The sequence below is a fragment of the Lacerta agilis genome, chromosome 6 (genome assembly GCF_009819535.1).
Source record: "Lacerta agilis isolate rLacAgi1 chromosome 6, rLacAgi1.pri, whole genome shotgun sequence".
NCBI lineage: Eukaryota > Metazoa > Chordata > Lepidosauria > Squamata > Lacertidae > Lacerta > Lacerta agilis.
In genome coordinates, this window is record NC_046317.1 from 21,031,311 (window position 1) to 21,048,405 (window position 17,095).

The 17,095-nt window shown below is 43.4% G+C and overlaps 1 protein-coding gene across 2 annotated transcripts; it reads left to right on the forward strand.

The window, feature by feature from the left end:
* The first annotated feature begins 527 nt into the window (after nt 1–527).
* On the forward strand, nt 528–13,545 carry RWDD3 (RWD domain containing 3). Of its 2 annotated transcripts, none has more exons than XM_033151573.1 (4): nt 528–665; nt 10,940–11,427; nt 12,890–12,987; nt 13,091–13,545. In XM_033151573.1, the coding sequence occupies exons 1-4, from the start codon at nt 581–583 to the stop codon at nt 13,203–13,205; spliced, it is 786 nt and encodes a 261-aa protein (XP_033007464.1). In that variant the 5' UTR covers nt 528–580; the 3' UTR covers nt 13,206–13,545. The 2 variants fall into 2 exon arrangements, with proteins under 2 accessions (XP_033007464.1, XP_033007465.1); XM_033151574.1 differs by having other exon boundaries at nt 529–665; nt 12,872–12,987.
* The last annotated feature ends 3,550 nt before the right edge of the window (nt 13,546–17,095 follow it).

Sequence of the window (17,095 nt, forward strand, 5' to 3'; positions counted from 1 at the left end):
GGACTCGGGTCTCACCCTGGTTTACGTGCAGTGCTCTAACCACTATGCCATGCTTAGGACTGAACTACTTTTAGCATTTCTTGGAATTGTTCAAGATTACTTATCTGTGAATTAAAGATTGCCTATATTCAGTGCCGACAGTGGGCCAGGAAGGTTTCAGATACCCGAGAAGAGTTACAAAGTACCATATAACCATAATTTTCCAATTTGCGCACTTTCAGTTTATGTTGTTTCCTATACACAAGTTTTGTTTAAAGGTCCTTTGTTTAAAAAAAAGAAAAACAATTCTGAAAGCAACCAAACTTCACACTTTAGGAATGCAGAGCCTCTGACTGTTCTTGTTTTTAAATTTACAGTGCGCTTTGTCCCGAAGGAACGGGCTTCTTTTCATCACAAAGTACACAACTTTAGTTATTGAGGTAACCAGGAATCAGCTCTCAGCGGCAGAAGCCGCATCCATTGCCTTTGCCTTTGCCTTAATGAGCGAAGCAGGCGGAGCGCCCCCTTGTGGACACGGGACTCCTTTTCAAGCCCGTCCCCGTTTTCAATCCGGGCGGAAGGGGCGGCGCGTCTCTCTGCCATGTCGGACTTGGCTTTAGAGGAGCTCTCTGCGATTGCCGCGATTTACTGCGGGGAAAATGAATGCGAAGTGCTGGAGGTGTCAGGTGACTGTTTCTCAATCCTAGCACCGTTGGCTTAGTGACCCGTAACCGGGAGTTTTTGCTGAGAACCTCGTAATCACGACAGATGGGAGCAGCTTTTAGCACACCTGCTTTCAAAAACAACAACAACACGGGGAGGGAAAAAAGACCCGTTTGAAAAGCAGGGGTTCCCATAAAAATGAGGAGGGGAAAATTCTGTGCGGCTCCTGGAGGGCAGAGAAGAAGTTATGAAGGCCACAAATGCAGCTTTATCAGCCCATCAAAATCAGAATTACTTTTGATTCTCATTAGCAAAGATGAACTTCCCCCTTTCAGCAACCCCCTAGTTTCCCCCCTCCCCTTTGAAATCGTTGCACAGTTGTTGTTGTTTTATGATAGGAATGCTTAATCTGTCGTCCAGGTGCCTGTGGTGGCTGCTGCATCGGTTTTTATCCCCACTCCCTCCCTGAAAAGAGTATCCCTAAGCATGTACAGAGTGCCATTGTCTGGTTGCCGATCCTTCCTGCTGTATTGTACGCAGCCATGGATAAAGGGTGAATGGACTGCATTTGAGAAGGGTGTGAGCGTAATTGAGAGAAAATCCCGGTGGAAGCCCTGGAGTGCAGCTGCCTGTCAGCGTAGACAGTACTGAGCTTGATGGATCCATTGGTGTTACTTAGTATAAGGTAGCTTCCTATGTTCCAACAACCAGGAAGACGCAGCTAGCCTGAGACTTTCTGACCCATGGTCATCCTGTGAGCTTCACGGCTGAGATGGGGTTTGAGCCCTGGTCTCCCAGGTCCAAATTCAAAAAAATCAAGCTGCTGCATTACAGGGCATAAGTTCTTGAGTGCATGGTGGTTTTTAATGGCATAAATAAGCACCAATGCAAAAAATAAAATAAAATAATAATAATAATAATAATAATAATAATAATAATCAAGGAGCAGATACACCAGGTAACTCTTGTTCCTGCTTGCTTATGGTTCTTCTTTTTTAAAAGTATATCTTTTTTTTTTAAGGATAAAATCAGTGGTTGGTTTGATTTCAGCCAGGGCACCTGAGACATTACAAGAGCTTTTTTTCCCTGATTCACTGCCACTTTCCTGAATAGGCCCACAAACATGATGTAATGTGAAGCAGAGGTTCAAAAACAGAACTAAATTTGTTGTTTGTTGTGTGTTTGTTGTGTGTGTGTCTGCGTGCGTGTTATGTGTGTGCAGGCGCTGCCCTTTGCCTTCAAGTTATGCAGTGTTTCTAAAAACATTTTAAGCAACGTGCTGAGACATTCCCTTGCCTTTCTCTCCCTCCATGTAAGTTAATATTCCTTTCCAGAGATACCCCTTTAAATAACAGACAGCAGGTGCAGAGGGGCAGCAAGTGGTCTGACTGCTCACGCAGGAAAACATACATGATCCCAGAACTCCAGTTTTCAGAGCCAAGCGGATGTTGCCTTCCTGTGTGTTTTATTGACAGAGAGTGGCTTGATGGCGATATATTTTGGATTAGATGTGTGCAGTGAGATGTTAGCTGAGGCCACATCCAAAATAAAATACCCTTGAGACTTCTCTTGCATTCCTTTATCTGTACTTTATTGTACAAAAGGGCGATTGTCCGGGATCAATCAGGTGTTCAGCAAAGATCAAGTGCTTACTGAGTGAGCCCATTAAAAAATGGCCCTGAGCAGCTAACTAACTTGAGCTGTGTACACACCATATATTTAAAACACCCCCCCCCAAATCCTGAGAGCTGCAGTTCCCGGCACATTTAACAAACTACAACTCCCAGGATTGGTTTTTCTTTTTCTTCTTTTGCCAGGAGGCAGGGAATGTGCTTTGCATGTACGGTGGATACACAGCCCTGTTGATGATACCTGAGAGTCCCTTCCCTCTCTGTCATCCTTTCCCCCCTCTCCATCATCAACTGATACCTCCTTCCTTTTATGCCAAGTGGGAGCCGGGGAAGGAAATCCCAATTTCCTACTGGATATGTTTTCTCTCAGACTTTTTTTGAATCTTAGCAATGGGGGGGGGGGGGAGATAAAATGATGTAAGTTTTATTTATTTTATTTTTCTCCTCCCAGCTCAAATGTCTGTAAACATGCAACGCGTTCCCATTCTGTTCCCATCTCTCTTGTAAGCATTGCCCTTGTACCCTGCTTTTCTGTCAACACCTGCTGGCAAGCCGAACCAAACGTTCTCCGCTGCTGCCAGTCGCCTCCGAAGACCCCAAGGCTGCCTTGCACAAGTCGAGTTTACTGTCGGACTGCTAAACATCACCAATGCACATTAAATATGCATCTGAGTATGTTCCAAAAACAGTTCAGCTGTTTCCCCCACTGCGGTGTGTTATAAATGTGTGGCAATTTCTCTGTTAAAAGCATTGTAGCTTTTCAAACAGCGTTCCGGGGGAATTTTGAGTTCTTCTGAAACCTACGGGGCATTTTCGAATGAGATCAATAATGGTAGGCAGGCTTTTCCTTTTAAAAAAGAGCTGGCCCATCCTTGTCACCTGTGTGCAGCCATAGGAAAGTGTGTTTGGTGGCTGCATTCTGTGCTGGTCTGCGCTTTGCATGAACTGAGCTGAGAAACCTCTGCAACAGACAAGAGTGTTCCTTGGGAGAAAATTGCACGTGAAGAAAGGGATCCCCGGAGATCGAAAATTTGAAAACCACTGCTCTGAGATATTGAGCCAGATTGGATGATCATGCCTCGAATGGTCATTGGATCAATCCACACAGAACACTTCCACCCCTCCCTTCACGCAAACTGCCAGGAATCTCCTAATAAACCATAGTTTCCCATTTCATCCAGTTTGAGAAACTGTGGTTAATTAGAGGCTTCCTGGTTTGTTTACTTACGCCAAGAAGTGGCTGCACATGCCCTCTTAAAAGAGCTTGTTCATGTTTTGACTTAATAAGCCACTATATCACCATCTGAATGTGGCCCATTGTGACAGTTTATTTTTCCTTGCTTCTGCATTCCATGCATACCTAAAAGTTACCCTAAATAATTAATCCCAGTCTCTCTTATAATTAATGGTAGCAAATCCAGCTTGGCTTCTTTTTCCCCCTTGTCAATTTTTTTTTGTTATAAAAAAGTTACACATCTTTACTGTTTTTAACTTTTGACATAGCAGAGAGTCTAATGGGTGTCAATTTTCTGTCACTATATATATATATATATATATATATATAACAAATTGTGATGAGTAAATGAATGACACTAGCCAGAATTTGCTTGACTTGCTAAAGGGAATCGAAGAAACTGGAGATTTATGTTCTGTTTCCCAAGAGTAAGTTTTCCAGGTTTAAAGAGGGGATGGGGAGCAGGCTAGATCCTTATCTCTCCTTATCTCTCCTTGTGAGCCATTTTGACAGGTGATCTGGGCCACAGCGTAGCCATCTCTGCTCAAAGAACAGGAGAAGCTTGCTGTCTTTCTCAAAACGATTGTCATAGGCTGCAAACAAATGCACATTTGATTTATTAACGTATTAATCAGCAAAGGTTTTGTTAATCAGGTGTCAAACCCTATCTTTGGTCTGGTTAGAACATATATATTTTTAAAAAAACCCCAACTATAAATAACTGTCAAAAGAGGATTCTAAAAATTAGATGATGATATGATTTGGGAGTGTAGGCAAGACGTTTTTATCTCCATAGCTGGAGATCTTATGTGCCTCCCAGTCCTGCAAATGTTCCAGTATGAGATATGTATCAGTTTTGCAAAACAAAACTAGTTCTGCTGGTGTGGATCCCAGGAGTGTCTTTGTAGCATCCAAATTAGATTGAATAATTTATGAAAATGCTTACTGTTAAAATACAAATCGGCTGAAACGTTGCTTACCCACGTTTAGGGTTGGAAAAAATCCCATACGCCTGATCACCGAGGCACTAGGCCTGGGCGATATATCAATATATCTCCCAGGACCAGTATGAGGAGCAGACCGTGATGTCGGCTTCACTCAGCAGTATATTGCTGGTGAAACCGCCACCGCTCCTGAGTCCCTCTGCTAGCGACTTTCTGTAGTGAGTGCTGCACGGGCATCTAATAATTGTTTGCTAACAGGCATATCTTTCTATCTAGGTTTTCTGTGACTCATAAGATTGGACCCTGCTTTTATTGTTGCTTTTATCTCCATTTTGTATTTTGCACACTGCCTAGATGTTTCAAATATATTCAGCAGTTTGGAAATGCTAATCAAGTGAAAACAAATTATGCCCATTATTAGAGATGGTTGCGTTAAGATCAAGGGACGTGAATGGGTCAGAGTAGAGATTTCTTGAGGACTGTTGGGTATGGGGTGCTCTCCCTCCACTCGGTCTGTAAAAACATCCGAGTTTTCTGAAGCTTAGGAGTGACCCGCTCAACATGCAGCAGGCGTTTTATTGAAAATGATGTGTGAATGAATTTAAATCAGCTAATTAACAAAGGCCTGCTTTACTTTTTCTTGTCTGGCCTGAAAGATTAGTGTTGCCGATAGACCGACATAATTTACTTGTTAATCCACTCTCTCGTTCTCCTCTACGGTTTGCTCAGCTATCTTGCCATAAAACATATATTTGTTCATCAAAATTTGGATTTCTGCAGGTAACGCTCAGAAATGCACAATGAGTGGGTGACACAGAAAGCCAGCAAAAAGGAAAAAAAAGGAGGGGTAGAGAGGGAGCCCTTTCCAACTGACACCAAACACAGAAAACAATTTAAAGTATGCCAACACTAAATTTACTGATGATAAGCATTCTGCTGGGGGAAATGAGTGAGAATGTGCTGGGTTTCCAACTTATTAGCACAGTAAATGTCAACAGAATGGTAATTTACTGCTATCTATTTCAGATAGCACCTCTTGTGAAAGAGTCAGGCAAATAGAAGGTGCTATTACAGGTAGGTATGGAGACTTCTTGTAATCCGCCAACTTCAGCTGCCAGCGGCCCTTCTGAGTCAGGGCTGTTATCATGTTCATCCTGATATGTCAGTATTACTTTGAAATGTGCAAGAAAAGTAACCCCAAAGCAAACTCGAGGCACAAAGGTGGCCGGCCGGTTTTGCATTGCAGAAAGCGCATGGGTTGTATGAGGCAGGACAAGGAAGATAATAAAATACAGGACATTGGTATTGGGTTAAAATAGGCCGCAACTTTATTGATTGCAGGTGTAAGTAGGCTTTGGCGAAGGCATTGGGTATGTATATTGAGTCATCTCCTAATGGATTAATTGGCCGGGTTGACCCTAGATTTTGGCTTACATTGAATCAGTCCTACCAGGAGTGTCATATTGGAAGGGTGCTGTAGCCCATCAGCCCCTGTGTGGGCTCCCGGACAGAGACACCCCCTCGTGGACCCCTTTAGCGGGGTACCCAAAAGGCTAAGGATCCAGCCCAACGCCTTATCTGCCATCAAGTTGTGATGATTGCTTTGAGGCTGGCAAAAACCTCCCGACTGGCCCAATTTGTCAGCAGGAAAAAAAAAATCCCTCCTTGGCTTCCAATACAGCAACTCTACAATTCTGTGCTTCAGTGAGTATTCCACGTGGACTGACCCTCTCACCTTCGGGCAGGACCAAATCTGATGCTCAGGGTGAAGGATCCAGTGCCAAACCCAACTGGATGGCTCAGGTTCGGCCTCTTTATATAAGAAATAGATGGACCTTACTGGGAACCTGGGTCAGTCAGGTCCACCACTGCGGCCATGCCTTCCCCCAGCCTGCTTGAAATTGGACCGTTCAAATGGGGGATGCTCTGTCACTTTGCATTTCTTAGTACAGAAAGTATTGAAGAAGAAGAAGAGTTTCGCTTTGATATCCTGCTTTATCACTACCCGAAGGAGTCTCTAAGCGGCTAACATTCTCCTTTCCCCTCCTCCCCCACAACAAACACTCTGTGAGGTGAGTGAGACTGAGAGACTTCAGAGAAGTGTGTCTAGCCTAAGGTCACCCAGCAGCTGCATGTGGAGGAGCGGGGAATAGAACCCAGTTCACCAGATTACGAGTCCACTGCTCTTAACCACTACACCACACTGGCTCTCTGATGTGTAGAGATCTTTCCTATTCTACTTAGTTCAAGAGTGTTCTGGAAGGTTTCTTTCTATGTGAAAGAAACAGGCAGAAGGTTTCTGATGTTTGGGTTATTCCTTCTGGGAAGCTGAGTACAGCTGGTTTAAACTGGTTCTGTTATCCTTTCTGTCAAGGTCATGCTGACTATAATAGTCAGGCCAGGAGGAGCCTGGGTTTCACACTTTCTCTTTCTATCACTTTGTTTTGGTGCGGTGTTCTGTTCTGTATGCTATAGTGTTAAGGTTCAGTCTTCTTATAAGTTACAAGTCAGTTTAAGTTAAGTCTGCTGCAACTAGATTTCTTATGGACTGTGCCAATCCTGAATGTATTGGATTTGTGACCATTATGCTCATTTGCCTTCAGTAGCAGTAAAGCTCTGCTGGGTGAAGTACAATTGCCTCTGGTCTATTTTTTGGGAACTCTGCAACGTGTTTAATTTTTTTCGTCCACACGTGACGTGCCCGGCACTCCGTGCAACCATGGAAGGAGGCGCTGACATCCCCCAGTGGCTGCATGGGGTGGGAAAATGGCGTCAGCAAGTGAAACGGGAGACTAGAGTTGCAGTTTGATATGCTATAGGCTAGGGTTGGGCAATCTCTTGACAGCAGTCCATATCATGAGACCTTGAAGCCTCATGATTTAGACAATGGTAGTCTCTCCAAGCTGTTCCCCCTTCCTGATGATGCCCTGTGGTCGGCTTTTCTGTATTTGCCTGTCAGTCAGTGCCCCTGTCCCTCTTGTTTCCTTGAAAGTGCCCATGGAAGAGAGGAGCAATGTCTTCCTCTTAGGGAAACACACTCTACTGAGAAGGAAACTCCCTTTCTCAGCATGCTGTTCATAGTGCTCAGGGTTCTCTGAACCATTTCAGCTCATGTCACTCACTAAACCGTCTTCGTCTGTTGTTTGGCAGAGGGCACTGAAGCTTGCGAAGCCTTGTCAGCCGTGAGGAAAGGGCGGGAGGCAGGAATCAGACGTAGCTCCACTGCCCATCCCATGAAGCCGAGGTAGATCTTGGGAGGTAGGGAAGAGACAAGCCACTTCAAAAGAACTCATCTGAAACTTGGGACTGCTTCGCTGAGTCTTTCAGATCTGTCTCTCCCAACCCCTTTAGAATGAATCAAGCTGACATTTTAGCAACTTTTTGAAGGAGTGGGGTGAAGTGGTTGGAACACATCAAAGAAACGATGTAGTGAAGATCTGAAAAAAGAGCACCTTTCATCTTACACCCTAACTTTTTTCTGTTTTAGTAGAAGCAGATGAGATCCTTGTCCCTTCTTAATTTAGCGAAAGCGCCGCTATTGTTTCACGATGCCTGCATTGCTGTTGGAAAACAGCACAATACGAAAAAAAACCCATGTGCCATTCTACTCCTTTTTTCCCATTGCCTTTGATTCATGCGATTAGTCTGATGGCAATAATGAAACACAGCATTTTTATAGCACGTTCCGAGTGTTCAAAGCCTTTCGTGTTGCAGTAATTCTTTCAGCAGCTCTCTAGAAAATAGGGCTGCAATGCCCCTCTTTGGCAGGCAGCATTGCCAGTTTAGTGGCTATGGCTGAGGGAAGATTTCAACTGGGAGCTTCCTGGCTCACAGTTTTAGTCATACAGTACCATAGGAGTAAAATAGGAGTAAAATTTATGGCACTTTGAAAAACCGCTTGCAAGTCAGTCGTTTCTGTTGGCTTGGAAGTGACGTATTTTCAAGCAAGTTTTGTGCATAACTAGGGGTTCAGTGGATAGTCTGGGATCTTGTGGTCTGGGATCTCTCTGACCTTATTCTGCACTGCCAAATTGCCTGTTGTTATGACAAGTGTGGTACGTGTAAAGCAGAGGTTCATAAATTGCAGGGGTCTCCTTTAAAGGGTACTGTGAATTCTAAAGACATAACTTAGCTGGGATAGCTCAGCCGGTAGAGCATGAGGTGCTTAATCTCAGGGTCATGGGTTCGAGCCTCCCGTTGGGCAAAAGATTCCTGCATTGCAGGGGGTTGGAGTAGATGACCCTCGTGGTCCTTTACAACTCTATGATTCTATAAGAACTGTGCTAGACCATATCCAGAGTCCATCTAGGCCAGTCAGATGGTTCAGAAAGGTCCACAAATAAGCCATGAAGTCAACGGTGCTTCCTTGTAGTATATTTGTACCCATAGCAACTGGTTTTCAATTAGGGGTACCCTGTCTCTCAACAGTATTATTCATTTATTTTATGATTTTTTTAAAAAAATATGCTGCTCTACTTCCCAGTTGGGAAACCAGAGTGATGCACAATATAATGAAAACCACCAATGCAAAATAATTTACACCATCATTATCATTACAATTTTTTTTAACCCCTCACAATCTTCTAATAGCAGAAAGCAGCTTCAGGCAACACTGATCTAGATATGTACCGTGGCATAGGAAGTTTTTTTAGGGGGGGGGTATTAATCCTTCTTTCTCTGCACTGTTTTCTCCTTAAAATCGTCCTGCCCTATCTGTGTCTGAGGGTCTATTTGCTGTAAATAGTTTGATGCTTAAGTAACATGACTTTCCTCGCATGAGGAAAAAAAAAATCAAAGTCTTGCTTGTTCACCCTAAATCAAAGAGTCCTGGTTTATCTTAACTAATAGTTCTTGATTAGATGGAATCCATATTTGTATTCCCAAGACTTATATTGAATTTCACTTAACACTTAAACAGACCCTTCCACATTGCTTTCCAATTCAAGATCTATTGCTATGAATTCAGGTCCTGGATTAAATTCTTACAGGTGTGTTAAAGCATTAATCTCTTCTTTAATCCCTAAACTAAAATGCTTAGGGTAACAATTGGCTGTACGACTTCCCCGCTAAGCATAAAGGGCAGAGAAGTACCAAATGCAGAATCCAGGAACCTTAAAGTTGTTTTGAGCACTCTCCAGTGTGACTTGAAAATGATAGACTTGGGCTGATTACTGATTTTCCTTCACCTCTTTCGGGAAGTAGCCTATCCAGTTCATAATTCACCCAACAACACGCCACAATACTTTGCCATTTATATATGTTGGTTTTTGAATGTCCAAAATGCTTCACTTATTGTTTTATTTACATAATTTATAACTTGTACCTTCAGCATATTTCAGGTTGGGAAACCATGCTAAGAAATGTTTGTTTTATTTGTTACATTTATATATCGCCTTTTCCAAAGACAGAAAGGAGCTGAAGGCGATACTCATGGTTCTCCCCTCCCCATTTTAGAGACAGTGATTGGCCCAAGGTCACTCAGTGAACTTTCATAGCCAAGTGGGGGTTTGAACCCTGCTCTCCCAGGTTACACCACCCAACAAATTCATGGTGGATGCAATATCTTAGTTTCTCAAAAACAGCTCAGTGTGCAACCTTATACAATCTTATACTTATACTTGTTTTGTTGTTTTTCTTTTAACTATCCATTTGTGCTTTGATCTTGTATTTTTATCCTGCGAACCCTAAGATCTTATGATGAATGTCAGTCTAATAAATAAAATAAGCAATGGAAATGAAGACGTAAATCCTATTGATTTAATATGGATTACTCCCAGGTAAGTAGATACTGGATTACAATCTTAGTGTCTTGGCCACTGCATCAAGGGTGGTAAACTTCAGGCCCAGGATCTAAATGTGGCCCTGCAGGCCATTTTACCTGGCCCTCAGGCTTCTACCCAAGTCCTTCCCTCTCAGGCTGCACCGCTAATTGGCCCTGCTGTGGTGATATTTCCACTGGTGATATTTCCTGGTTGGACTATGTTCATGAACTGGGATTATACATCTTGAATGGAGAGTGGTATCTGACCACATCTAGTTTAGCTGCCTGTATATTATATACAACACTGTATATACACCAGTGGTACAAATTTGCCCACAAATGAATGTGACCCTCAGGCAGAAGCAGGTTATCCACCTCTGCACTGCATGGTACAATTCACATTTGATATCTGGATTTTGTTGAGTTTGGCCAAACTGCGAGAGGCAGTGAAGAATAGGCGTGCCTGGCGTGCTCTGGTCCATGGGGTCACGAAGAGTCGGACACGACTGAACGACTGAACCAACAAACAAAAAATCCCTCCGCAGTACAAAAATAATCCCACACCAGACTTTTATAGTTATATGAAATATTAATAGATCATTCAGGTCCCCCACCCCGTGAGAGTAAGTAAAGCTTTTTTTCTGAGGGTAAAAGCAAACCAACAAACAACTGTTGCAAATATGTTAGTTGACTCTCAGTTGATCATTGCTTTTGGATGCTTTTTCAGAGACGGAAGGAATCTCGTTTAGGATTCAGACCAGCGCAAAAGGACCTTTGGGCGCAGATATATTGCTGAAGCTGTTGTTTCATTTGCCGATTGGTTACCCATCAAGCCTGCCAAATATCTCTGTTAGCTCTGAGCAGCTTACAAGGACGCAGTGTGCGGCTGTGAAAGGGAGATTACTCGAGGAAGCAAAGAGGCATTTTTCACAGCCCATGGTACACGAGCTGATTCTCTGGATACAGCAGAATCTTAAGCATACTGTCAAGCAAGCTGAAACTTCAGTCTGCAGTGGGGAAAGTACTCTATCAACAGACGGACCTGAGGAGGATGGTGTCTGGATTGCCCTTCTGCGTTTAGATCATATGAGAGCTAAGGGAAAATATGTCAAAACAGTGGAAAAATGGTGTGCAGATCTAAAGCTGACTGGAAGACTGATGTTCATGGGCAAGATGATTCTGATTCTTCTTCAAGGAGACAGAGGGAGCATTAAGGTGCAGACATTGCTCTGATTTGCCAGTTCGGTTGCTGATAGCTCAGAGAACTATGTCAGTTCAAATACATTCAGGTTTTTTTTTGTATGTTTGTTAGGCATTTTGTGAAACTGGTTGTTTTATTAACAGCAATGTCTTTTAAAAGTTTAAGCTCTGTGTCCCGCCCCCTGTCCCCCCGCCGCCCCATGTGCCCTTTGTATTTAGAGCAGGGTTTCCCGAACTTGTGTCTCCCGCCTTTTTTGGACTACAACTCCCATCATCCATAGCTAGCAGGACCAGTTGTCAGGGATACCGTATTTTTCGCTCCATAAGACGCACTTTTTTCCTCCTAAAAAGTAAGGGGAAATATCTGTGCGTCTTATGGAGCGAATGGTGGTCCCTGGAGCCGAATTGCCCAGAGGCCAAAAGAGGATCGTGCTTTTTATTTTACAAAGAGAAAAGGGGGTGTTGAAAGGACCCCGCTCAGCAGCTGATCAGCAAGAGATCGGGAGAGAGATAAGAGTCCCCAGCTCCCTTTCAGCCCTGCCCCCTTGCCCAGGCCTCCATTGTTGAATGTGCTGCAGAGGGAGGTTGTTTGTTTCCCCAGCGACATGTGACAGGCTGATTAGATTATCTGTCTGGAAATTGTAGAAACGGCTCCCTTTCCTTAAGAAGCTGTAGAGATGTGAGTTGAACCCCATTAAAATGGGGCTTTTCCTCTTTGCTTTTCCCCCTTTGCAAAAAAGCTGCACAAATCTGGGCTGATCCTCAAAAAAAGGGTTTTTCCCTTTGCAAAAAAAGCTACAAAACTTTGAGCTGATCCTCAAAAAAACAGGGCTTTTCCCTTTGCAAAAAAAGCTGCACAAATTTGAGCTGACCCTTTTAGAGGAGGAAAACCAGAAAGATTTTTTTTTTTCTTGTTTCCTCCTCTAAAAACAAGGTGTGCCCTATGATCTGGTGCGCCCTATGGAGCAAAAAATACGGTAATTGGAATTCAAGTCCACAACCATCCAAGTTTGGGAAATCCTGATTTATAACAAGATTTAGCATTGGGTTAGGAGGGTCCGGTCAGCCACTAACTTCAACAGGGAGCTTATTTCTTAATTGAAGAAGAGCCAGCAATATTAGCTATGCCCACTGATCCCCACCCTCCCAGCAAAGGGATCTTTTAATCCTCATTTCTCCAGAGGAAACAGCAACACTGGGTTAACCAAGAGCTGTATCTTGGCTGGCATTTGCCTGCATTTGCTTCACACATGGAAGAAATCTGCTGAAGTCCATGTTGGGAAAACTGTTCTTTCACCTTTAGTCTTAAGAACCTTGAAATTTTGACCAGGGCAATGCTAAGGACGAGCTCCCTCCCCTTTTTATTTTTATTTTTCGGCAACAAAGTTTAATCAACAGGCTCTTACAGTTTATGTTTAATGTTCTGATGTTGTGTTTTGTGTGTGTGTGTGTGATTTAGGAATATCTTCTTCTTCAGAAAACCAGCAAGGTGGATGTGGATTCAAGCGGAAAGAAGTGTAAAGAGAAAATGATTAGCGTTCTTTCAGAAACAAAAGCCCAGGCAGCACACATAAGGTATAATTTAGCACTGTTTCGGCTAGAAAAGCAGCTTTGAATTGATAATTACATTCTGACACGGAAGCAGGCATATTCATGAAGTCTTTCTTGTACAACACAGGTTTCAGGCATTTGAAGTCAAAGAGTACTCAACGCTGGGTGAGCTGCAAAATGAATTCAAGGCTGCGGGCCTGGCAGAACTGTTCAGTGAGTTTGTGCTGGCTCGCTTGAAGTAATTCTGAAGCAGGCACATGTGGCTGAGACTAAAACTGTCATTAAACGTATCAAATGGATGCCGAGAGAAGGTAAAATGAAAGGTTTGGTGGAGGACAGCTCTGAAGTGTCTCTTGCAAAATGTCAGGAAAAAGCTGTCTCCTTGGGAAGTTCTCCTCACGCTCAGAACGGATGATGTTTTTGATTGTGACAACTCTTTGGTGGAACACTTTGCGTATTAATGATATTTAAGAACTGTAGGTCAGATGGGAAGCATGGGCTGCACAGAAATAACCCTTATTCTTTGGGATCAGGGTGGATTGTTCCTCCTTTCTCCTATAATTAAATGATCTTTTAAAATAATTTGTTTCCGGTGTGACATTTTTTTGGGGTATGTTTATGTTACTTGGAAAGCCGTACAAGAACTCCCCCACCCCCCGTTTCCCATTCCACCATATTTTAAATGAACTCTGTTGGGAATAAAGAAAAATGGAAATTGCTTATACCTCATCTCTAGCCTGCCTTTCTGCTCTAGGAGTTCCCAAAGCCGCTTAGGCTGCAGTCCTGTGCACAAACTCCTGGAAATAAGTCCGACTGAACTCAACAGGACGATTTTTCTGAATAGACAAGTGTAGGATGGCACTGTTAATTTGTGAATAAGATGATACATATCCAAGACTGCAGCCATTTTGAGTTTTATTTGCTCTTGTTTAGATTTAGGACAAAGGTCCGTATAGTTAAAGCTATGGTTTTCCCAGTAGTAATGTATGGAAGTGAGAGCTGGACCATAAAGAAGACTGATCGCCGAAGAATTGATGCTTTTGAATTATGGTGCTGGAGGAGACTCTTGAGAGTCCCACGGACTGTAAAAAGATCAAATTTATCCATCCTTAAAGAAATCAGCCCTGAGTGCTCACTGGAAGGGCAGATCTTGAAGTTGAGGCTCCAGTACTTTGGCCACCTCATGAGAAGAGAAGACTCCCTGGAAAAGACCCTGATGTTGGGAGAGATGGAGGGCACAAGGAGAAGGGGACGACAGAGGATGAGATGGTTGGACAGTGTTCTCGAAGTGACTGGCATGAGTTTGGCCAAACTGCGGGAGGCAGTGGAGGATAGGGGTGCCTGGCGTGCTCTGGTCCATGGGGTCACGAAGACTCGGACACGACTGAACAACAACAACAGATTTGGGGAAATGAGGGGAAATAACTTCGCAAAGATGACTTCTTGGTTGAACCCTTTCACGCTCAGGTTTTCACCTACCACCATTCCAATTATGTTTTGTTTTAAAATAAAGCCTGTAGTTCCTCTACAACTTATCACCAATAGCTCAGAGGTGGGGAACCTGTGGCCCTCTGAATGTGGTTGGACTCCAACTCCCCTGAGCCCCCTGAGCAGCAGACAGGGATGATGGGAGTTGTAGTCTTGCATTCTCTGGAGGGCCACAGGTTCCCTAGTCCTGTTCTAATTTTATAGCTAGTCACTTCCTTATAGATGACCGTAGCATTCCTATGTCAGATGTATCACCACCTCCAAAAATATCATCTGGAAGGCTACACATTGACTTCCTTTCTCTAGAAGCCTGCATCTTGCTGTGGGTAGCCCTTAACAAATTGTGGCGCATCTCTCCCCCACCCTCTCCCTTCGTGATACAAAACGGTGCTCAAGCACATACAGAAGGTGGTTGACCTTCTTTGGAGTTCATCAAGCTGTAATGAGCTTTGTGCTTTTTTTTCTTCATTTCAAAGCATATAGTCAATGTCATTTCAATCCACTGCGACAATAGTAAAAAAGAGAGGGGGGGGGAAGAGTTTGTTGCGGGGGGGGGGGGAACCTACTTCAGTTTTCTGTGGCAGGCACTTAAGCATTTCATCTACAGATGAAATGGTTTTGAAACGGCTCTTCGACATCAGATTTATAGCTCGTGTGTTTCAGATGGCAGCATCTGCCTTTGTGACATTTAGGAAACAACCATAAAGCATGGATGTTTAAAAGAAAGGAGGGGTTGAGCATAGCACAACCTTGGCTGGATCAGACTAAGGCAGTGTTTCTATAACCTTTGATACAAGGGGCCCATTACACCTCTGACCATGTGGTATGTTTCGCCTTCACACTTCAGATGCTATCCTAATACTTTCATCCCTCCATCTATCTGGTCTCATCTAAAACCCATTATCAGCCAGTACAAGTTAAATGTATCTAAGGCTTTTAAAATATGCCCTTCCAAGAGATACAATGAAGGTGAGATGTCTGGTACATGAAACCAGTTGAAGATGTGCGAGGGAATCTTTGACCCTCCAGATACTGTTGAACGACAACTTCCACCATCCTTGGCCAGGCATGATGGGGTTGATAGGAGTTGAGGTTCGGCAACATTGGAGGGCTACGGGTTCCCCATACCTGGTCCAAGGAACTACTTTTCTTCCCCAATGTTTCCAGATGAAGAACTGTGAGGGGAGAGAGACTTCGTGCTGGCCATCAGGCAATGGCTTCCCCCCCCCACTTTGCCCCACTCTCCAGCCCTAGGAGCCCTTCCCAGACCGTGACTTTGCGAACAGTGGAAGCAGCTCGGAAGAGAGGAGAGGAGTTCAGCGATATTCAGTTTTTTTTTAAATATATAATTTGTGCATCCTTGTTTCTCAACTTGACCTTTTTACATGGTTTTGTATTTTTTTATATATATTTTATGCGTTGTGACTTGCTGTTATTTTTATTGATTACGGTTTAGGAATTCTTTATTGTAAATGGTTAAATGTAAACTGTTTAATTATTATTTGCTGATATTTAATTATGCTGTTTACTATTCTAATGGATTGTTGAATATTGCTTTATTTTATATAAGATGATTATTCTAAAGATGCTTTCGTTACGATGCTTTTGAATTATGGTGCTGGAGGAGACTCTTGAGAGTCCCATGGACTGCAAGAAGATCAAACCTATCCATTCTCAAAGAAATCAGCCCTGAGTGCTCACTTGAAGGACAGATCCTGAAGTTGAGGCTCCAGTACTTTGGCCACCTCATGAGAAGAGAAGACTCCCTAGAAAAGACCGTGATGTTGGGAAAGATTGAGGGCACAAGGAGAAGGGGACGACAGAGGATGAGATGGTTGGACAGTGTTCTCGAAGCTACTAACATGAGTTTGGCCAAACTGCGAGAGGCAGTGAAGGATAGGCGTGCCTGGCGTGCTCTGGTCCATGGGGTCACAAAGAGTCGGACACGACTGAACGACTGAACAACAACACCTATGTGATCTACCACTTTTCGTGGCAAACTCTTCTAACAATACTGTTTAACCAGTGTACAATTTGTTTGCTCCATGGTGATAGTGAGCTTTAACGTGGGTGATGCCTAAACACCGTTATCATTGTTCTGCTACATCGCTAGTAGTAAGAAGCAATATATGTAAGGGTCATCTCTCCAACCTAGTGAATTCAGCACTTGGTGGTGGCTAGGGAACATAGTCAATGCCTTAATTACCTACCATCACAAGCCATTCCTGCCCACCCTGTTTTGCTACAAACACGGTGTGCGTGTGAGTTCATTCTTTCTCTCTCGCACAGTTATGCACATGCTACAAAAGCAGGGACAACACATGCAACCATTTGGCATATCTAGGGAAATGTGTACTTGCAATTCTCTGATGAAGCTCTTGACTAAGTGGCAGGTTCCTGCATTGTTATTTCAGCCTTATTGAGTGGAAGTCATGATGATTAAACCTATTTAGCTTTGCAGTGTTCACATCCTGCGTTTTTAATAAGCATCCTTATGGTCATAAAGCTTTTACGCATACATGCATATGGGTCCACAGACGCTGCACAGTTCGCTACTTTACTAGACAGAGGTTCTCGCCTCTCAGGTTTGTTCCATACGTGCGGATGTTATTGCAAAGTTTGTGGGTTTACGAAAAGAACCCGA

Bases quoted from the DNA above. Each gene is read 5' to 3' on its own strand.
- RWDD3 (XM_033151574.1), top strand. From the start codon at position 581: ATGTCGGACTTGGCTTTAGAGGAGCTCTCTGCGATTGCCGCGATTTAC. The intron at 666-10,939 runs GTGACTGTTTCT...ATGCTTTTTCAG, and splicing joins CGAAGTGCTGGAGGTGTCAG to AGACGGAAGGAATCTCGTTT. The intron at 12,988-13,090 runs GTATAATTTAGC...TGTACAACACAG, and splicing joins GCCCAGGCAGCACACATAAG to GTTTCAGGCATTTGAAGTCA.